Below are 23,195 nucleotides of genomic sequence, written 5' to 3'. Positions count from 1 at the left end.
CAGTCACACTGGGTGTAACTATGACTGGGTGTGTAATTAAATTCATCATGCACTGAGCTGACAGTCAGAGGTCATCTGTTAAATATCACAGTTCATGACACCATTGGCCACTTTACAAATGATCACAGCTTCCTGCATTTTTAATCCAGACTGCACATTGGAGGAGGGTTCTTGTCTTTTCTGTCTGTTTAAACAAAAGGTCTCTGGCCTGCGTGGAATAGTGATTTTGAGCCCTGGAAGTCTGATCTTTACACATTTACTCCTCAAATGGCTGCTGCAACGTGTGAATAGATTTCACCCCGAACCTTGACTTACAGGCACAAATGCGCATCCTGCATGAAAACGTATAACATGAGAGCGACCTGCGTTCATTGAAAGTAAGAGGAGAAGGTATGTCATCAGTGAAATCAATGAATCAATCAATATCAATGTGTGTTTTGACAGAATAAAATTAGCTTTTCTGAACATGGATTTAAAAATTTTCAAAAATATACCCCTGGCTGTTTAAGCAACTTGATTGAGTTGAGGTATATATATATATATATATATATGTATATAAATTTATTTATTTATTTATAATGTGTTGGAAAATATTGTTCATCCATCTTCTATTCCACTCTATCCTATTCAGGGTTGCTGGAGCTGATTTCAGCCAACTTGGGGGCGAGGGCAGGTTGCCAGCCCATCACAGGACAAACACAGAGAGACAGACAACCACACACACCTCGGGGTAATTTGGGGTCACCAATTAACCTCAAATGCATGCGTTAGGACTGTAGGAGGAAACCGGACTACTCTGAGAAAACCCACGGACACACAGGGAGAACATGCAAACTTCACACAGAAAGGCCAGACCAGTATTTGAACCTATGATGATCTCACTCCGAGCTGACAGCACTCAACACTGCCACACTGTACAGCCCCTGCTTGTTCTTAACAACACACAGATACATTAAATAACTTCAGATCATTAATTGGAGAAAAAACAATTGTTAGTAAAATCACTAGTCGGGTTGTGAAATGTTGTGAGAATAAATAGTGACTAAACGTTCATGCTGAAACTAGTGGAGCCGCAGATTTAAAAACACACGTCCTTCCAGTCTAAACTCAGGGCAAAAGTACCCGAATTTGACTACTGCGTCGCGCTGGTGACGTGGAAAGCGTCACCAACGTGCGACGGGCCTTTGCGTATTGTACCGTGCAGCTCTGGACATTTATTGAAAATGGGTAAGTCTCTGCGGAGTGTCGCGCTATGGCGTTTTCCAAACAACGTGCGGGTTTAACTCACGCAGTTGCAAAGCGTACGCACGTTTTGTCCCGCAGAGCCGCGGTGTGCGCGTGAGCTGCTGTTAATAGAGCCGGATCGGAAGAGCCAGGCCCGGCGGAGAGAAGAGCCGCGTCCCGCTGACAGGATACAGACAACCATCACACACCCGGTGACAAAACATTTCAGAAAGTTTGTCCGTGAGGAGTTTTCCAGCGGCCCAGCTAACGGAGCTCCAGCTAACTGCATCCGGACGATGACTTCCAGGAGGACGGGCTATGCTGGCAGCATGGACTCTTCTTCTCCGTCCAACACCGTAAACCGTAAACAAAGCATCATCAACATCTCCGACCGCACCGGAGCTTCGCAGGGCGGCATGACCGTCACGTCTCTCAAGTCCCGGCTGGCCCCCACCATCCAGACGGCCATGTCGGCCGCCGTGGACACCCTGCTGGGGGAGGTGGTGCTGGTGCTGAACGAGACCCAGCAGGAGCTGCTGCACAAGGAGCAGGAGAACGAGAGGCTGAAGGTCCGGCTGGAGGTGTCCGAGAGGGAGCTGAAGACCCTGCAGGAGTGTCTGTGCAGCGCCCAGAAGCTCATCGACCAGCTGCAGATCTCCTACACCGGCCCACAGGCAGTCAGCCAGTCCGTGTTCGCCCCCTCACTCTCCTCCATGTCCTCACTGTCCTCCGGCCTGGACCGGGACCACCAGAACCCCAGGAATGTGAACGGGGCTGGTGTGGACCTGGGTCTCGGTGGATCAGTGGACGAGTCTCTTCATGGGTTCGAACCAAGAGATGATTACAAGATGTGCCAGCTGTCAATCCAACCTGATGGCTCCGTGACCAACCATCCTCTGGACTCCTTTGCATCCAACACGTCTCATATGTGCTCCGATTCCAGCAGACAAGGTAAACATCACAATATTTGGTCTCATTAACAAAATCCATTAAGTAGATGTGTTATTATGTTCATGCTGCTCTGTGTTTGCTTCTTTCTCCAGATGAGAGGCAGTCTCAGGCGGGAGCCTCCAGGTTTGAGATTAAAGAGGAGCAGGGTCTGGTTTCAGCTTCTGGTCCGTCCAGCAGGAAAGAGTCCAGCAGGGACGGAGAGCAGTCCTCACACAGCGTCGGGGACCTTAGCTACAGTCAGGTTGGAGGGGAAGGAGGCTCCCAGCGTTCCTTTCCTCACCCACTACGTCACCAAAGATCTTCCTTGCAGCAGGGCGGACTTGACGGACAGAAGCCGCTGGTGAGGACTTCTGGAGCGGTGCGGGGGGACAATGTTTCCCCGGGCAGGCCGGAGGATGTAGCAGGACCTTCGGTTCCTGACACGGCGGTGGAGCCCTCCGGGGATCGGCCTCACCAGTGCTTGGAGTGTGGGAAGACTTTCCGTCTGATCTCCAGCCTGAAGAAGCACATCCGCATCCACACGGGGGAGAAGCCCTACCCGTGCGGGGTCTGCGGCCGTCGCTTCCGCGAGTCCGGGGCGCTCAAGACCCACCTGCGCATCCACACGGGCGAGAAGCCGTACTCTTGCTCCGAGTGCGGGAACTGCTTCCGCCACTTGGACGGCCTGCGCAAACACAGGCGCACGCACACGGGGGAGAAGCCCTACGTGTGCGCCATCTGCGGGAAGCGCCTGAGCCGCCTGCAGCACCTCAAACACCACCAGCTCATCCACACGGGCGAGAGGCCGTGCTGCTGCCCCTTCTGCAACCGCACCTTCAAGGAGCCGGCGGCGCTGCGGAAGCACATCCGCACGCACCGCGAGGAGGGCGGCCACATGGGGATCGGACCCACCGAGGACGCCGACCCCGACGCCATGGACGACATTAATAACCTCCACCCCGCGGCGCCGTCCCCCCAGATGAGGTTTGGTGAGTGGGGACAGGAGGAGGAGGACGGCTCGGTCGTGGACTGTGTGTGAGGCGACTGAAGAGGAGACTCTTTTTTTGTTTTTTTTTAATACAGCCAAACAGACTGCAGGTGAAAACTGCAGGGCAGATTGATGCGGTTTGTCAGTGTGATGATGGATCAGGGTCAAATGTGTTTCGTGCTGTGAGAAGAAAGAACAAGGCTGAATATAATCCCCGCATTGGACGTTTGAAAATCGGACATTTTCATGTTTTTTTACATAACTTTTTAAAACTGCTCACTGTACATTCTTCATAAGTGTGTTCCTCCAGGGATCAGACCGTCAAGCAGCAGTACTGGTGTGCACGTTGGCACAAGAACTGTTTGGATTTCTAATTCAATGAATGTTAAAAAATAAAAAATCATGACTGACGTAAACACGAGCTAAAAAGTGCTGTGAAATCACTCTGCTGCTGAGTGTTAGTCCCCACCTGGATTTTAGTCAGAATAAAAGTGTTAGACCTGCGGCCACAAGCTCATGGTCCATGTAGGGAGGAGTGTATGGTGCTGGCTCCTGCTTCATGGATACACTTACTTATATATTTAAAAGGGTTAGATTATTTTTTTTTTGTCTTCCTAAAGCAATGATATTTGGATCATAGTATTCACAACACTGCTCTAAACTCTGAGCTAAGACGTTCAAAGATATCCGCACGCCATCTTGTTGCGTAATGTTGCTCCCTCAGTATTGATCCTTATCGTGCTTCGTGCTTCGTGCAGTTTACCTCTCTCTTTTATTCCTCACGGTCATTGTCTCTACGGTAATTATTACACTTTTACCTTTGACAGAAGGGACAATCTGAAATACCCGGGGGGGGGGGGGGGGAGACCCGTACTTCCAAGAAAGTTCTCCAGGTGTCTCCATGAAGCCTGAGCCAGTCCAGCGTGTCCAACATGTTCCGTTCTGCCCTCATCTCTCATTGTCACTGCAGAGCCGCTCATCCCTCGCTCATCTGAGGTGTGAGGGTCCGGAGACATGCTTTAACTTTTCCATCCACCGTCGGGGACACGTGAGCCCGCGTCAAAAGCTCGAACGCGGTTTTGTTCCAGCGATCTGAATCGCGCCACTTTCTCTTCCGTGTTTCAGCATTCCTGTTTGTTTTCCCATGATGCTACTGTAGATCTAGAAACCCTCCCTTTTTATTTTCTTTTGTTCTTCCTGGATTTGAAGTGTTGTTACCAGTCTGTTATTAGCAGACAGACTTTGGTGCTCGCATGTGCACGTGTGTCCTCATGCGGTTTTCTGTACATAAGAATGTAGTTTGAGTATTTTTTTGAGGGAGTTTGTTTTATTATAATATTCCAATTTCTTGGAAAAGCTACTGTCTTTTCAAAAAAAAATAACGTGCTTTAAAAAAGGTCAATGTGTAACAATATATATATAATGTCAATATATCAGTCTATTTCTTCCCAATGCTCTGCTCCAGTAGCGGAGGGTTCCTCTTCTCAGCCTTACAAACTGAACTGTCTGGTGTCATTTAAACGCGTATACTGATAGAACCTCCATGTTAACTGTTCTAGGTCATTTTTCCAGTGTACTCCCTTCACACAACCCCCCCCCCCCAAGATATTCATATTTATTGTTTTGATGTTACGCGGTTGGCGGGGGGGAACTCTGCATGTAGGTTCCAACTGAAACAGTATTATTCTGGAAGAATTCAAATGTGAAACAATTTACTTTTTTATGCTTTTGTGTTCTAAATGTATTCACATCCCAGTCATCCTGTTCCCTTCTGTAAATGTTACTATAATAAAGGGCCTTGTTTATATCGCTTATTTTTTGGGGGCTTTTCATTAAATTTTGACTTTAGAATCTTGTTCCCAAAAGATAATGTCAACAGTTATTGTGAAGGAATCTGGAACTGTTGTAACTCCTTGACAATAAATTATTTTACGATCTGATTTGTCAAATAGTTATAAATTTTGATATCCTTTTTTCTTAGTTTTTTCTTAAGGAAAAAAAAAAAAATCCTAAAAGGGAAAAAGCATTCTCCTCACCCCCGGATTTTCCCCGCTGCTCTCTGCTCCCACCAAAGCTCTCTGCTGCCCCCTAGAGGAGACACGCTGATCTAGAAGACTGCAGAGAGATTTGGTTTTGAGGTCACTCAGGATTTCTGAAACGAATTTTAAAGTGGAATCATTGTGTAATCTCAATTGTGGCAGAAAAAAACAACAAAAAAAACCCTGTGTTTGCCCTGGAGGAGAGTTTCCACGCTGAAACGTTGCCAAACTGATTGTGTAGGTGCCCGGGTCACGCCCGAAGACAAATCCCAAATAACACCTTACTCCACTCTCAATGCTGAGTAATGATGGCCGTGTGTGTACACACTAACTGCTGTTTAACTTGGGAGTTTGGCTTCATTACAGACATTTACTGTAACTTAAAAACACATGGAGTTTCATCCATAATACCAATAATGTGTGTGTCAGATGTTGTTGCTGCTGATGGAAGAAAATGTGGCTCTTTAGATGTTTGATAGCACAGAATGACATTGATTGTTGTATATCTGCTGTATAACAGAAGTCTGCAAAATCATTTATATACGTGATTTATTCACATTCATGTAATTTCATTTCATTTTTTGGAATAAGAAAAGGCTGTGCGTGCGTGCGTGCGTGCGTGCGTGCGTGCGTGTGTTCTCATGAATGGGCAAATGTGACTGGAGTGAAAGACGATCAGAGACTGTATAAGCTGGAAAAAATGTTGCTTTATTAGTGACGTAAATTTTGCAATATGGACAATTTAAAACCACCAGTTAACCTATAACGCCCAATCGGTGTTCAACCGAATTCCTGTACCTCATTTTCTTGCGATTTTCTATGACTGTCCTTCCTCAGTGTGTAAGGAGAAGTGGTGAGTTGTTCAGTAAAGGGTTAAAAAAAAAAGAAGATCCAGGTGTATATCTGAGCTTTTCTTTCTTTTCTTCAGCTAATTCGTAGTCGTGTAGAGGCAAATCTACCTGTATCTTTCTAATCTATGATTATTATTTTTTCCCGATCCTTTGGTTTTCACTGCTTAGATCGCTCTGCACGTTGTCCATCACATCTGCCATATGGCCATAAAGCTGTTGTCATTCCCCTCCAGCCTGGCACTGAGCCCGTCCACTGGAAAGTCTAAAAACTAAGGGGGGGATAAAAAAAAACAACCAAAAAAAACACTTCTCTATACCGCTGAGCTGCAGTAGCAGTGTTTCCATGAGTTGTGCTGCAGTCGAAAAATGGAGTTACAGAACATGTTGATGTGTGTTTGGAATATGCATTTGCTAGATTTATAGAGGTGGGCCTCAGCGGGTCGATTAGTATAATCCTGTCTCGAGTGTTCCTACAATATATTCAGGACTTTCTCTGTTGACACTTTTAGTACAGCTTTCTTTAGAGCAAGGTTTTCTTTGTCGCCCCTGCTTTACTTACACAACTTTGTGTTGCAACTTTTATCCCAATTAGGGTCTTAACCACCATCCTCAGACGTGCTGCTGTTATCTTTAGCCGTGGTACCGCGCTGCTTGTTTGTTTGTCTTCGTATTGCAGTCATTATTGTCTGCAGCAGCCAGGCACACAAAGGGTTCAGCTTTCAGAAGGGAAGCAATTACATTGTACCAACAATAATACACTGAGATCACCCTTGTGTGACCTACAATGTATTTAGAGGCCGTGTGTGTGTGTGTGTGTGTTGTGTGTGTGTGTGTGTGTGTGTGTGTGTGTGTGTGTGTTGGCCTCAGTGATGCTGTGATGGCGAGCAGCAGAGCTTTGGAGAAATGTGAGAGCGGCCTGTGAACTCTCTGCAGGCCCATGCGGTCATTTCCTCAGCGACGGAAAGTAAACACTCTCACTTTTTGAAAAGGAAGTGACTCAAACGTCTCTCTCTCTTTCTCTCTCTCTTATTTTTTTGTCTCTCTTTGTCTCTTTCTCACTCTCGCCCCGAACACAAACACTGCCTGCGCCCCCCCCCCCCCCCCCCCCCCCCCCCCCACCCGTGCGATCCCTGCACTGGGGGTGACTTCATATTTGTGATTCTGGCGTGTGAATAAGCGAGCATGCTGACTTTGCTCAGTCACAGCTGAGCATATCTGCGGAGTGACGCGAGGTGTTTGAGCGGCTCTGTTTCAGCCCTGTGCACCGCGTGGCATCTCATTTACCGGCTCACTTTGATCTCATTCATTTGGAGTGGATGGCCGTTGGCGGTGGACACCAGTGGCAGAGACGTTTTAGTTCGCCGGAGCTGGTGGAGGGACATGAGCAGACACAACAGGTGCACGTTACAATACTTGGAATCTCGTAAGTAGGAACTGGTCAAATAAATAAACCAATATTTTATCACAGCTAATCTAAGACACAAAGACCTTAAACACACAGTCTTGAATACCGTCACACTCACACCTACAGCCAATAAAACGTCACCGATTAATCTAAAACACGTGGTTTTTGGACTGTGGGATGGAATTGGAGGAACTGGAGAGAATCTATTAATGCACAGAGAGAAAATGTCAACGACAAACAGGTGGAATAAGAAGATTTCTTCAACCATTATAGTAAATTTAATCTGTAATCTGATTGGCCACCAGGTCCGTCCTCCAATTGTAATTTTGTATTTATGCTTGCCAGTAACCTGGTCTGAAAGTTTGTCTTCCTGACCAGACTAATGTTTTTGATTTCACAATGAGGATTTTGTTTTTGACTGAAAAACCTGAAAAGAAGCTCCAATAGTGTAACAGCATGATACAAGGTGGACATTGGAAAGGAAATGCACAAACTTAGAAATGAAACAAAACTAACTGAGAAGAAGAAATAAACGGCTGACTCTAACTGAACCATTAAAAATCATTGTTGTCGAGGAATCATAGATCTAACCTCTTCCTAATAGTTTGTAAAGCTGCTGATGTTGACCCCAGGTTGACCCCTATGATTAACATGTAATATCTACATAATGTAGGCGCATTTTAAAGTCATTTGCGTCCAGGTCAGGGTAGTTTAGATGAAATAACACTTATTCCAGCAGTGCATAGTCATATGCAGAAGGTGTTTGCTGATCAGTGTGCTGCTTTAGAAACTCAGCACAGGCACAAAGGTGCGTTCGTTAGGTGATCTATTACAAGTGAGTATTTTTTTTTAATTCCAAGTGACACACACAGCTGTGCTGCTGTGATTTGCAGAGAGGAGAGAAGAGAGGGGGTGTGAGGAGGAATAACCAACAAGGAAACCACTTTCAGCTTTGCTCCTGCACCGCCTGGCTGGCCCACAGCCAGGTTTCTCCAGAGAGGGCTGGCTCACTCTCTCTCTCTCTCACCCTTTCTCCTCTCCTCCCTTCTTTCTCTCCCAAACCCACATACGCACTAAAGCAACAGGCGAGAAGAAGAAGAAGAAGAAGAAGAAGAAGAAGAAGAAGAAGAAAAGCCACCTCAACTTCAGCAACTTGTGGACCGAGGAGTTGCCAAAGATGCCAAACGTGTGGGCTTTGCAGACGGATCTCTGCTTTACGCGCAGGGAGTGATTTTATTATTTTTTTAAATTTTCTTTCCTTCAGGAGAAAACAGGAGGGCAGGACGCGCTTTTCTGCCCTCGCACCGCCGCATGAGACGCCAGGAAACTCCTCTAACAAAGCCCGGGAGCTGAAGCCCCCTCAGCGGCGTGTAGATCTCCGGCGGAGGGCGGTGAGGGATGCCAGGATGCCCTCCCTGATCCCCCATCTGCTCGTCATCTGGCTGAGCGTCCAGCGGCTGGCGTGGTGCGCGGAGCGCGCGTCCGCTCGCGAGCGCTTCAAGGTGGTCATCGCGCCGCTCATCTGCAAGCGGATCTGCCTGAAGGGACAGTGTCAGGATACCTGCGAGCAGGGCAACAACACCACGCTGATCGCGGAGAACGGCCAGGGGGCGGACACGCTCATCGGACAGGGCTTCAGGGTCGGTGAGTGACCGCGGCTCCGACAATGACGTTTATTTATGAGGTCGCTCCGCCGCGGGTATAAATAGGTCCGAGATTAACTAATAGCGCTGCCCTGACCCCGGGGTTTAAAGGTTTCCCCTCCTCTGCACTCATAAATGGCCTGTTTGTGCACAATTACAGTGCTCATTACTATTATGGAACTCTATAAAATAAAATAAAAAGCTTTAAAATGAAGTGTATTATATAGTTACTGCATGGAAAAAGTGTTACCTCCTTATAAATGAGGCTCTATTTGTGTTCTATTATACTACCCAATTACTCCAGCAGTAAAAGACGGAAGAGGACTGAAACTGTGTGTTCAAGTACAACTACTGTTACATTCATTTAATTGCACTCAATTATGAATACAAGTATGTTGTACTCTTTTCTTTCTTTTTTTTTTTTAAAGTTGACATGACTCATAATCACAGACAACAATCTGTAGTTTATATTTATAGGGTAAAATTCATTTAGTACAGTTTTTATTTTGGTTTTTAACTGACAGGAATTGAAAAAAAGTACTAAAAATGTGTACTCTGTGACTACTGTTACATTACTTATATCCAACTACTAGTAAATGTATGGCCATCAATAGTAAAAGTACTGCTTTTGGAATATAGTGAACTATAAGAACCTTTTTGAATTTTCAGTGATTATAGTGTGGCTCATGATCACTGACAGCAGCTTATAGTTTATATTTATAATGACATAAACACCTGTTGTACAGCTAAGAAGGATATTTATGTACAGTGAGGAGAGACCGTTTTATTATCTGTTGGGCAATTGACAAGAGGTGGAAAGAGTTCACCTACTGTTACAGTGCTTAGAATCTACTCAATTACAAGTAAAAGTATGGTTGTTAAATCATAAAGTAGGTTTTTTTTTCAAACACTACATAAAGTATTAGTTACCTTCTAAGTAATTTATCGCATTTTCGATTGCAGGCAATTCAGTTTAATCACATATCACTATTCAAAATACATTTCCCTGATCAATGTCAGTTTTTGGGGGGGTTAAAACAGGAGTCATTGAACAGGATTTTCTTTTCTATTAGAAGACTAAACGTATTGGCTTCAAAGACACAGATCCAAAGGTTGGAATCTAAGATCAAACTGGGGTTGGACTCAGAGATAAAGTTCCATGGTCCAACTTTTCCTGAAGTATGAGTAAAATTACATAGTTGAAAAAGGGGATGGATACCCAAAAGTACTACCTAGGTGACAGTAGTGCATTTCATAGTGTTTACCCCTGAAAATGAACATTAGTTCAAAACAGCTGGTAAACTTTAGCATCATATGGGTACTACTGGAAATAATCCAGCAGAAAATAGTTAAATATTTAAATAAAAAGATAAGAATGATATATGAAGTAAAAATGAACAATAACCCCATTAAAAAAAAAATAATAATTTGCTTATATTCCCATGATGTTTTAGTTAGTATTTTAGGGTATTGTTACTCCTGTGACATTACTTTCTAATTCCACATTTAATTTGAACTACTTCACTGCTTTTGAAATCACAAGTTGCTGCTGAGTATGGTCGCTATTTGAAATACGGTCCAAACCATTTGTAGTTGGATGTTTGGAGGTTTTTCGGTAAATACGCTGACTCAACTGCTTAATATTTAAAAATGGGAGTACGTTTTGAGAGAATTTCTTTGTACTACAGTATTGTTTTTCAACAATTAATGTAACAATAACTTGAGTACAAAATATCTGTAGGCTTTCAACTTCTGGCAGTGACACATGATGTTACAAAAACCTGAAGTTAGCGATTGTAAGTATCAAAACCAGTGAAACTCTCTGATTCATTCATAATTGAAGGTTTGATGCAGGGCCACTGATTTCCTCCATTAATTTGTGTCATTACAGCTTGAGGAGGAGCTCCATAAATAAATATGTGGCTGTGATGAGGTGTGGCAGGTTCGCCCTCCACTGCATCGTGGAAAAATGTGCCTGTGTTACACTTTAATTAGTAAGACTTGGCTCATTACACGGCATATAAATGTACTCTTCAGATGTATACTTTTTTTTTTGTTGTTTTTTTAACCCCTCCCTACACCACCACCCCCCTGACTCTATGAGTGCAGCTTTCTCTGCTGCTGTATCAGATCAGCTGTGGTGAGGCTTGGAGCCTCGCAGTCTGCGTCAGTCTCAGAGTATTCCGACCCTTTTTTACTCCCTGCTCCATCCGTGGGGAAACTCAGACACACTTGTCACTCTGTCGTCTCTTTTTCACCAACATCGCTTCACATTGATTTGGTGTGAACTATGTATGGTTTCTGAAAGGAACGGGAGCGATATTTTCCCAGCTCATAATCCTGATGATTTAACACTGGCATGTGTATCACTTTCCATTCATAATGTGGAATCTGTCCAAACTTTATCAGCCTCCCTGGGTGGTTAAAAGTGATTTTATCGTTATATTTCAGGGAATAAACCAAGGTGGAACCTCTGGGGAGTTAACAGTAAGGGTAACTCATGCCAGTAGTGCTGTATACACACACACTCTTGTTGGTACAGATGTTGCCACTCCAGCTGTTTTCTCTGGTATGCAGTAGAGGAGGTAAAGCGGCCTGGACTGAATCAAAGTTAAACGAATCCTCCCCGTGGTGCCGTGACACTGTCCTTCCCCTCTGACACAATGGAGAGCCAGAGCGTTGGCCCGGGCGCCCAGTCGTCCCTCTTCTCCTCTATCTTTTCTTGCAGGGCGTCACGTTTTGGAGCCTCTGTGTCAAATAATTCAAGAGAGACACATAAAATTCCTGGAATACCGCATGTGGCTTCACATTCGGTCTTGGATAACAAAAATGGCCATACGGCGATTCTGCTCCCGGATTTTCTCGGAGTACCTGAACTGCTCTGGGCTGAGTTTGTCCGAGCGTTTGCGGAGAGGGACAGAGGGCCGAGCTTCGGGCCTGGACGGGAGATGTGTGCTGTTCAGCGCGAGCGCTGGAATGTGGTGTGGACAAGTGGAAATTTCTCTCTCCCGTGTTAAAACGGCCATGGCCATAGCAGCAACAATATGAAGACTTTTCCATATTTGAGAGCTTGTGATGTCAGCACGGCCACGGCTTGAGGCCCAGAGCGAACAAACCCGGCCTAACCTCTCCGCAAAAGTCTTTGGAAGTGCAGAAATATATGTCCACTCTTGTGAAGGTATTTACAACACCTGAGTTTGGTGAACAACCTGGTTTACATCCAAGACACAATACCTATGATCTGATTCTGGGACTTCTGCCAGTGGGGGTGTGTCATTTTATGAGTGTACAATTGAAAGTAATAGAGAGGAAAATTTCTGAATAATCTTCTTCGTTGGCCTTTTTTGGCCAAAAAGTGACTGAAAACATAAGAAACTCCAGCCCCCGGGTTTAAGTTGAGAACATCTCAGTGTTGGCAGGAGGTTTGCTCATCCATGGAGGAATGCTTTGAGATTTTATGATGATATTAAACCAAGAAAATCCCCCGTCTCATTGATAGTCCTCACCAGCACACAGATGATCTGCCTGTGTTTCAGATAGCACTGACTAAAGAAAATAATTGATGCAATAAGTCGGACCACGTGTCAGCTAAACATAGCAAATTTAGTAATCGCAAAGCCCTTCAAGTACTTCATCAGTGGTGCGTCATGGGACGAGGATCTTTTAGTTCAGATTTGGAGACAAGCTAAAAAAAACAAATAAGAACTTATCTCGAGGGAAGAGTTAGACGGATGATGAGCAATTAAATGAGGGTCGTCTCAAGAAAAGCAAACTTCCTCGAGAAGCCACTATTCACCCAACATCCAACGCTTTTTAATCTCGAGGAAATTAAAAAAAAAAGTTTTCTCAAGCTGCGAATAACTTGACATTTCCTTAAAGCCTCAACGATCAGGTATCGAATGACAAACTAGAATCACAATTCTTTTCATTTTTGAATCATTTGTGGATTCTTTATTTGAATATCTGATTGTTCTTCGGTCAGTATTCAGTTTAATGTTATGGCTGGAAAAACAACCCCAGAAACCATTGAACCACTATCCGTCAGAAATCAGAAACTTTCAGCGAAAACAGTTATAATCTGTTGTAGGTCGATAAATGTTAAATGTTTATCCATTGTTAATGGGATATTCCTGCTTATTTGACTTTTGCTTGTATCTTTGCTGTATAGCAGTGATTAGGTGCAGATATTTATTGTTACCATATTGACGTTTTAGATAAAAAACGACCTCCTTAAAGCCCAAAAATAGACCCAAAGTCATTCCAAGTGCTTCCATGACACACATAAACTCATACAGACAAACTGCTTTGCTCCATATTTGATAATTGAATATTACAACTATAGGAGCAATTTGAACTGCTGTGCGCGTGTCGTTGTGCGTCGGAGCAGCTTTGTTTTCTCAAAGGCAGATGCTTTCGTTTGTTTGAGTTGTTTCCAAACTGTTTGTTTGGGCCACTTCAATCATCTAAATTTCAATCAGGCAATAAGAGTAGAATAACGTCGGCTTTGATCCGAGCAGGGTGTGATTATGTTGTTCCAGACAGACGACCACCCAGATGTTCAGACGGAGCCCATCACCTTGGTTACAAATCACCTTAACGACAGGCAGCTCTTTTAAACTTTTATCTCCAATTTGAGAGCGATTAACACAGACGGCGATTACAGCATATCTGTTATGGATAAAGTCGAATTGCTATTTAAAGTGGGCATAATTCAAGCTGGCAGCATCCTCCTGTCTGATCAGTCGTGTTTCATAAGCTGAAGTTCACTTCATGTTGAGACGTTTGTTGTGAGATTTTCCCTGACATACTTAATTCAGGAAAGACTGCAGTGAATATAAAATATGTCACGTTAATGGATCTACTGTACGTTTTCGAGTTTCCTGCAGTCCACCTGGTGGAAGTCATTACCGGGGTTCTGAGAATGTTGAGGCATCGCTTCGGTTTATGTATGAGTATAGATTAAATTCGTTCATCTCAGTCCACTTCTAATAGATAAATGTCCTTATTGCAGCAGAGAGTCGGGGGTGATATCAGACAAGTAGAAGATATGGCGATGATTCGAAGTTTGATTTTTAAATCTTGTGAAAATCGTGAACTGAATGATTAGATCTCTTTCTACACTCACTTTATCATTTTACCTGAACCTGTTCATTGGCAAATATAAAATGATCTTTGTAACGATCTCCATCTGCTCGGCTCACAAAATATTGTTTTCTACATCTTAGGGTTGAGGAAGAAAAGCAAGAAGTTATAGCCTCGTCTTCTTTTATTTTCTTGAAGGAGCCTCATAACACTCTATGCGTGAAATAAAGTCTCTTTCTTATATTTAGTAATGATGAGTTCTTTTTCTCTGAGGATAAACTCTTTGGGTTTATGCTCCGTCGTGGGGTGTTTGTTGGACTGGCGTCACTTCACCTTGCACGGTTTCAAACATTCATGCGGCAGTTTTTCACAGCTAAAGATACATTCAGCTTTAATTTTCTCCATTGCTTCTATTAAATTCTATGTGACTCTCGTCTTTTCCCCCAAGCTCTTTGAAACTCACTGCCCGGACACTAGTTCTCACTGATGTCCGGTATGAATAAAGTGGTCACGTCATGAGCAACTGGCAGGTTGACGGTTCACATGTGGCCCTATCTGTTTTCTCTGTGGCTCGCAAGATAATTCAGAAAAACAGTCGACGTTTGAAACCAAAATCAATGGCAATTATTCTTTAATTATTGAAAAAAACGTATGTATTATTGATTCAATAAGCTTCCAGTTACATTACAGTTTTGCTTCTTTTGTGACCCACTGCCATGATGAAAGTTGGTCATGTTTTAGATTTGCACACGTGCTCGAGTTGTTCTTGAGGAAGTGCGCCTTGCTTGATGTCTAATTTTTCCTCACTGTTGCTATCACAGTGGCATCCCATGTATCACCCTCCCTGGCAGCAGCTGCTCGGCTCCCAGACGGCCCCCGTCTCTCCTGCATCGCAGCAGCATCTCGTCTTCATCAGGCCTCAGAACGTCCGGCCTGCTCTAGATTCCTGTCTTTTTCTGGAATAACTCTGAGCACAGGGCCTCGTGTCGCACAGGAAGTGACCTTATCATATCGCAGTCTGGCCTACTCGCCCCTAAAATGGGCATTGTGACAAATGGAAATGGCTATTTCAGGATTTCCCATGTGGTTTTCATATTTAAAGGAAAGTGACAGTGGTAACCTTGTGGTTTGTTTTGGTTTTCCTTTGGCATGGGTCAGAGGTCCATGGGAGCCTGAAAACGAAGACAAGTCAGTTAAATGCAGTTAGACAGGGCTGCTCCTGCTCTCCCTCTATTTAGGGAGGAGAGTTTATTTTACCTTTCAAAGCCCTCTGCCTTTTCCCCACACACTCTTCTTCCCCTCGTGCCAAGCTTTCAGGAAGGCGGTCTGACACAGGCAACCAAAAACCTGCAGCTCTCCACATTTTCGCCACAGGTTGGACTGAACTCAGAGGCAGAGCTGGGCACGGCTCCCGCACTCACACCCAGGCAAACACAAACACACATGCCAGAGGGAGGCTCATGCACATTCATTCACAGCTTATTAATCAAGAAAGCTCCTTAGCTCCAGTGATACGTGCAGCGTGTGGCTCTGCAGGCTGTTGTTGCTGAGAGTGTGTGTGTGTGTGTGTGTGTGTGTGTGTGTGTGTGTGTGTGTGTATATATATATATATATATATATATATATATATATATATATATAAAATCTATTTATGCCAGTTGAGAAAATAATACATGGGGTTATTTGGGGTTTCACAAGTGAGATCACTATACAGTCACACTGGTGTTAGTTTTGGCTTTCAGTCAAGCAATATGAATATTTAAAGAAGTTGTTTTTTTGTTTTTTTCCCCACAAGGTTGTAAAAATCACAGTTCCTTTTCATTTTCCCTGCACCCTTCTCTAAAGTTGATCACGGGTAGAAGTTTAAAACCTGCTGTTTTTACTTTTGTCCTGGTTGCATCACTCTGCTAAAGTCTTTATAATCTGTGCAGAAGTTTCCCATAAAATCAGACGCCCCTATTTCATCACTTTCTGTGAAAGGAAGCCAACTTTTTTTGGTGGGGTGGGAAGGGGGGGGGCTGCTGACCAGATTTAAAAGAAGACCACAACAAATTCATTTCAAAAAACAAAGCACCAATTAGAGGTGTTTTTTCGCCCGATCATCACAGGGGAGCAGTGTGAATGTTTCTCTGAAGCGGCGTCCGGAACCAAACTCGCACAAACAACCTTCTTTGCCATCTTTAACACTCTCCTCCCATTTGCGTAGCGAGGGGGAGAACCGGAGCAGTTATTTAAAGCCACTCAGAGGAATGCGAGCGCTCGGGGACTGCACCCACGGCGTGCAGGACCCTGTAGCTGTAGCGATTAGCCAGGGTAAACAGAATAACACGGGCTCTGCCAGCGCGGCCTGAGACTATGAGGCCTACAGACGTTTACCTGCCACGCGCCCCAGCGCCGAGGATCCCGCAGGCCAGCTATCTGACATAATCTCTGCAGAGCACTGTCAGCACTCCTCTACCTGCCTGCCCTCCAGTCCCTATAGCCTCAGATTTGAGATAGTCATTATATGACATCACCCGCATTTGTGCCAAGATCCTGTCTGACTCTCGGGCTTTCTTTCCACAAACATCTCTGCCAGAGGGGAGTGACAGGGTAATGCTGGATTTGTGCCCACCCAAGAGCTATGTAAACCAGATTGCATATTTCCATGACATGTGAAAATCACATTGTGCAAGGCAGAGTTTGATTTAGATTTGGATAATTGCAGCCCTCCTCATTCAGATCCGTCCTGATCTTCTTAATGATGGCTGCCTCGGTTTCTCAGGAGAAGTCTGCCTGTCGTCATCACCCGGGTTCTGCAATGTTGATAAGCTGTTGTTTTAGGCCCACTGTGAGTGGTAATGAATGCCTTTGGTGACAGCGCTGGACTCTGGCAAAGGGCACCCGTATTGTTTGGATTGCTGAGGCCGAGGCCGCTCTCAGTTTCCAGGGGTTGATGGAGAGCGCTGCAGCAGGGAGGAGGAATGCGTACGTATGTTTTCGCATTCTAAAGGCAGTGATTATGTCATTCACTCCCATCGTCTGGCTCGACTGCAGGACTGTGACCCACTTCATACGTCGCTCCTCGCTTTGTGTGGTATGTGGCCCCACAGTGCCACGGGATGGGAGGTGTATTTGGGGACGCGGTTTCCCGCGTTGGAGCTGATGGCAAGAGGAAGTACGTCACACACCGAAATCTATTTTCATATTGTTGCTATAAACGGTGGCTGTTGTGGGTTTTCTTCTTTTTTTTTTGGTCAGTCGCTGTTCTTGCAGTTCATTTTAAAAGAGCATACTAAAATGAGGTACAACTCATGGAAAAAGTCAGCATAAAGCCAAAACTACAGTACGGTAACTAACATGACAACATTTTGGCAAGTATTTGAAAGTAAGTTCCAGAATCATGAGAAATATTCAATCATTTTTCTTCTGCGATGGCACTGAATGTATCTACTGCTATTTTTCCTCAAATGTCAACAATTATGAGGTGAAAATGGATGCTCTGTTTGGCACCATGGCCAAGGTCAACAGAAGCAGAGTGGGTCATGTTATTGAGGGGCTTCTCCCTGCATGCATTCTGTCTTGTCGTGATTCTCCTATTTTTCGGAAAATATATTAAAGTGCGGATAACGAAGCTTGTGGTTGCAGTGCACGCTCTTCTCCAACCAGATCCACAGTGACCTCGCTGTCTATTTCAGCAGGGCCAGTATATAAAGTGACAATCCACTTGTGTACATATCTACATATTAGTTAAATGTAGCATCTGGCTAAATACTGCCAATTCTGCCCGACTGCGATAAACGTAACTTTCAAGGAAACTTCAGGAGAATGGTGAGAAAGTCTTCTGACACTATTAATATGTAACAGCAGGTAATTTGTGAATATATGTGCATTCTCATTGAAGATAAGAACATTTAGTGTGAAAAGGATGAATTTTAGACGTCTGTCTTCAGCTCTCCAAGAATGTGACTGGAAACATAAATAATCCATCTGTTCTTCTTGTGTGAGAAATAAAAAAAAGAAAAAAAAAAAGACTGCAAATTATGTTGGTCAGAAAACGACCAGTTTTCTAGTTGAAGATCTTCGTGTGTTGTCGGCAGCTTGTGATTTGCATGTTGCAAAACCCAGCAGGCTTTTTTTTTTTTTTTTGTAAGCTGAAATGTACTATTTGTATTTTTGAGACATTTTAAGAAAGAAGAAGAAAACAAAATAATGAAAATCCTTTTTTGACCTGACCGTTGCTTCAACCTCAGCCTGTTGTTAGGATGCGGAATGCGAACTTCCATTTATATTGTGACGTACTTTATCTCAAGTTTTGGAAACAGAGATAATATAATACAGGAATAAAAGACGAGAGTGTCGGCAGCCCTCTTTGTTGCTCCCTGGTCGGTATCGATTTACTGAGAAATGACTTTTTATAATGTGAGAAAGAAAGTGGTGCAAAATGTCTTCAAGCACAACGCCTTTCTAACAGTTCATACTTGATTTTCATCGCTCGTAGGTCATCGTTTTGGACATTAAATGGAAGCTTGAACTTCTCGGCTCGACTTAACCCACCTGGCCTAGTGTGAACTGAAGTTGAAGTGGCGAGATTCTGCCGTGCATTATAAAAGGATCAGAAGTTTCGGCAGCAGCAGGCTAATGTGCTCGGGGAAAACACTGACAGGGATGACGAATTATGTGCAGACTGATCCAATAAAAAATGCAAGCGAGAAAACATGTTTGAGTAAATATTTGGAGAGAATATTCCAAGAAAGGTTTCACTATTTCATTTAATGTCATTTTTGATTTATTTTTCCGTTAAACTGGTATGTGAGATGGGTTGTGCTCTCCCATATCTGCACGAGGAGTTGCAGTATAACGCTGGAAAACTGCACCAGTGGAAACACGACTGGTGGTTTGGGCTCTGTGGAGTTCAGCATTTGTGTCAGCTTACGAGCTCATGGAAAAAGTCACACAATGACCAAAATGGTATTAAATTTCTCATTTCTGACTTGATTACTTTGGTTTCTGAGTGTGTTGACTCAGACCTGGCCTGAATCATAGTGAAAGTGACTCAGTGGGCATCATCGCTGACTTCGTTGTCTGACTCGTTGCAGACTGGTAAAACTTCTATTCGTAGCTTCGCCAGAAGACGGTAGTCAAAGAAAAAGACGGATCAGACCGTAGTATCACCCGAATGGTTTTGGATTATGTCTGCAGTAGTTTTCAGTGGAGCGAGCTGCGGTTTGTAGGACTGTAATTTGTTGTTTTTGTGCTGGGAGGGTGCGGCTGCGGCTGAGGCTGAGGGGGGACGCCGAGGTGGGAGGGGGCTGACGATGCGTCATCTCCAGACAGACAGGGGTGGGCGGGTGGGTTTCTTATAGGGCAATCAAAGGGCAATCTCTCCTTTTTCCCCCTTCTCCTTTTTCTTTCCTTTGTTTTTGTACTTACACATTTTCTCTTCATACCACAGAAGACGTGCGAGGCAGGACAGTTTCCCCACCGGTCTGAGTCGGTCTTTATGTATTTTCCCTGGTCATACACGCTTTCTGTTTTCTCCACATCCTTCAAGATACACTCACTTTACGTGCAGAGCCGTTTAGGAATGCACAGTATGTTATTACTGAACATAAAAAAAAGTAACATCTGTGAGTCGCCGTTGAAACGTCACATTAGTCTTTCTTCTCTGGATTTCTCCTCTTTGCTCTGTGTTGTTTTAGCATCTTCAATTTCTCAGATATATGATATAGATGACAAATATTATTTTCCTTCTACCCTCTCGCGCTGTGAAGACGTCTGTTTTTCTCCTCTCACCGGGAGTGTGACGTCTTGAAGAAAGACCTCCCATTTGTATGTCACATGAAACACCGGCGATAACAGTTTGAGGACATAGACCCCCCCCCCCCCAGCTCAGTGTGCCCTTCTAGCTGTAGTTGAAGGCTGTGTGGGAAAATTCTACGTTTCCTGACTCTTGGAACGTACCTGCAAGCTGGAGTACACTATTAAATTAGCTTTCAAAGTACTGACACTATAAACTAAACTATAAAGTCAACACTTAATGTTTTCTCTGCTTTGCTGGATCATTATTTTTTTAAAGAATATAGCTGTGGACAAAAGTAATGAGGTATAAGTAATGCAGTACTTTATTTGAATGAACTTTTTCAGTTGATTGTACTACCCATGAGTATTTTTCGTGATTTACTTTCTGCATTTAGAATTATCTGAGCCAATTATTGACTCTGGATGGATGGATGGATGGATGGATGGATGGATGGATGGATGGATGGATGGATGGATGGATGGATGGATGGATGGATGGATGGATGGATGGATGGTTTGGCCACCTTCGGCAGCACCAGCAGAAATTTCCACGAATCACTCATCTCATGGATGAACGTTAATAGAACTAACTGCTCTGCAGGCAATTATGACTGCTTAATCTTCAGCTCTACATTGTTTTCGGCGGAGGGACAAGACTAAGCTGGCAAGTGATCTTCAGGTTGTCTTAAATGTAGTGGGTGTTGCAGCTCACAGCAGACTGGAGCAGCCAAGCAGAAACGTGTTTCAACACTGTGAAGATTGTAGTCTTTTGGCATTTTCTTACATTAATTCTTGGCCAATTTGTGTTACACAGGATTTAGATAATTTAGGTGCAGAATGCTTTCTGTCATTTTTGGCTTTATATGTGTCTTCAAAGCTGACAATTGCAGTGAGTATCGAGTCAGTGCAGATTTAAATGGTAAAGTGATGCAAAACAGGCAGGCTTTGAAGCTTGGCTTGCTTTTAACTTCCTCTGTTTTCTTTGACTGCAACATGTGGAAAATAATGGTCATGATAGCATCACTGGCTCCCGACCTCAAGTCCCACCCCCTGCCATTCAGCCAGCAAGCCTCGTTCATGCCTCGCATTCATTTAGACCACCAAATAACTCGTAGGCACATTCGATTTTTAATGACACACCGCCTCTCGTCTCAGGTATGTGTTAGATCTTTGGAGACAAAGGTGTGGCACAAAAACCGAGGACAGCCTCTCCTGAGACTCTGAGGGAGAGAGTGGAAGAGTCTCGTGGTGTGGAGTCACTGAGAACATTACATTTGTCTTCATTTGATTTTCTGTTTGTTTCAGTGCAGCCAAATAACCGCAGTGGCTCTCTGTTTAAGATCACACACGTATACAGACCAACACGCCTCCCTGGATCGAGTATCTGCAGAAAGCATTAGCCCGCACATTGCCAATATGACTCGCTGCCTAAATGAAGGATGCAGATGTGCAGGAGAGGAGTGACTGCATGTTATTATAACACACACTTTATTCAGCCCTCCTGGAGCTCTGAAGACAAACAGACGTGAGACAGCTGATTCAAACACAAGCCAGCGATCAGATTAATGCAAACGTGATGTGCAGTTGTGATAGCACCTGTTGACAGGAGCGTTGAGTTAATTCTGAGCTGTGATGAAGGAGGAACTTTCTCCAAACCGCCGTATGAGGATTAACCTGACAGTCAACTTCTCCTTTTAGAAAATAGTTGATTGGTTGATTTTCCACATGCATGTTTCCTCTGTGAGGCGAGGGCTAACCACTACACCATGGAGCAGGCCCTGTGACATCACAACTATGTGCATATTTTACTATTCACATACAGAGAGACAAACAAAAGTGCCGGAGTAAGTTTGTCAAGTAATTACTTACTTTTGCTTTTCAGCAACTCATAAGTAACCACACTATGTAAAATAGGAACTAGTAGTTCGAATCAAGTATTTTCGTAACTTTAAAAACATTACTTATGAAAAGTATTTGTTGTTATTGAAATGTGGTATAATTTGGGTTTGATTTTAATTATATATTTCTCCTTTTCTAATGATGTGATGAGAACCTATGGTGGATGATGAAGCTTGTGGATAAATGTGAATTATACCAAACAAATAGTTGCAAGTGTAAAGAGAGAAGCTCGAAATACAAAAAAAAAACGTCTTATGTCAACTTTGTATTTCAATAAAGCCCAAACCAAAGGATGAAAACAATATTTATAGTATGAGAGATATTATGATTTGTTCACTGAGCAAACAGGCTACTCAAGTCCTGTTGTTGCTTTCTATTTACTTCTTTCAATTTATAAATGCAAAGTTTACATTTGCATTATTTTAAAACTACATTTAGTAGCTTTTGGGAAGTTGAGTTAAAGAATCTACACAGGTATCAAACACAAGTGCTTAACTTTGCCAATAGATTCATGAGCCGATCTAACGCAGAAATGATACAAGTGATGAGTGAGGTGACCCACCACACTGGTAATACTTCGACGCGTTCAAAGCTTTTATGCAGAGACCTTCACAGCCCCACCCAGGACATTCAATCCAAAATGTGAAATATGATGTCCCTCCTTTGCTTTGTGTTCGGCCTCACTCACACACCTCTGTAGCCATATGGGGCCCCAGTTCAGTCAGTGTCTACAGTATGTCATCTCCCCCGTCTCTGTGGGTTTGGATTGTGTAACAGCCTTTGGAAAAAGGTTCCTCTGCTCGCCGTCTGCGTCTGCAATCTCAATTTCCAACCCCCGCATCTCACCCTGGTTCCTCTCAGTCTAAATTCAGAATCTGTACCGCGAAGAAACTGGGGGCTCGTACGCCGGAGGAACTCGGACAGATTTGGTTGAAAATCCAGTCTCTGCTGCTCAAAGTCTTTCTCCTGCCATTGTGCAAGCAGTCGTAGTGGTTGGAGACCACTGTCACATGGTGTTGTAGGCGCTTCATTGCTGTGTCTGTAGTATCTGTGGTGCAGCAGATTACAGATACTTTGCCCAACCTGGTGGGTCGTTCCTTCCTTTTTTTTGCCAGACTTTCACTCTGCGAGGATGTCCCTGCTGTGTTTAAAGTGATCTAGTCCCCTAATTACGCTGCAGCCCAGACTCCTTGGCAGTCCGCGCCTAATTACTTCCATATGTACACACTTGGCTCAGCAACAAAAAGAGGCCTCCTCTCCTCTCCTCTCCTCTCCTCTCCTCTCCTCTCCTCTCCTCTCCTCTCCTCTCCTCTCCTCTCCTCTCCTCTGGTTTGTTGGGAAACAAAAACATTG

The 23,195-nt window shown here is 44.0% G+C and overlaps 2 protein-coding genes across 4 annotated transcripts in view; both read left to right on the top strand.

Moving 5' to 3' along the window:
• The first annotated feature begins 1,162 nt into the window (after positions 1-1,162).
• Positions 1,163-5,075, top strand: LOC308122129 (uncharacterized protein). The gene is made up of 2 exons (XM_080483789.1): positions 1,163-2,175; positions 2,268-5,075. Exons 1-2 carry the CDS (start codon positions 1,521-1,523, stop codon positions 3,191-3,193), a joined length of 1,581 nt encoding a protein of 526 aa, XP_080339915.1. The 5' UTR covers positions 1,163-1,520; the 3' UTR covers positions 3,194-5,075.
• Positions 5,076-8,509: 3,434 nt separating this feature from the next.
• ltbp3 (latent transforming growth factor beta binding protein 3) overlaps positions 8,510-23,195 on the top strand; it is a 35,230-nt gene continuing 20,544 nt past the window's right edge. For all 3 annotated transcript variants that reach the window (XM_080483760.1, XM_080483759.1, XM_080483761.1), the window contains exon 1: positions 8,510-9,081. In XM_080483760.1, the coding sequence (XP_080339886.1) occupies positions 8,844-9,081 (238 nt within the window). In that variant the 5' untranslated portion in view covers positions 8,510-8,843. The remainder of the gene's footprint in view (positions 9,082-23,195) is intronic.

This window comes from Lipophrys pholis (assembly GCF_963383615.2).
Source record: "Lipophrys pholis genome assembly, chromosome: 16".
NCBI lineage: Eukaryota > Metazoa > Chordata > Actinopteri > Blenniiformes > Blenniidae > Lipophrys > Lipophrys pholis.
The sequence above is the reverse complement of the archived record's forward strand: the minus strand, read 5'-3'. Positions and strand labels throughout refer to the sequence as shown.

What these genes read in the sequence shown, in the direction of transcription:
- LOC308122129 (XM_080483789.1), top strand. Translation starts at nt 1,521, where the DNA reads ATGACTTCCAGGAGGACGGGCTATGCTGGCAGCATGGACTCTTCTTCT. An exon ending in CTCCGATTCCAGCAGACAAG is followed by an intron (nt 2,176 to 2,267) that starts GTAAACATCACA and finishes TTCTTTCTCCAG; the next exon opens with ATGAGAGGCAGTCTCAGGCG.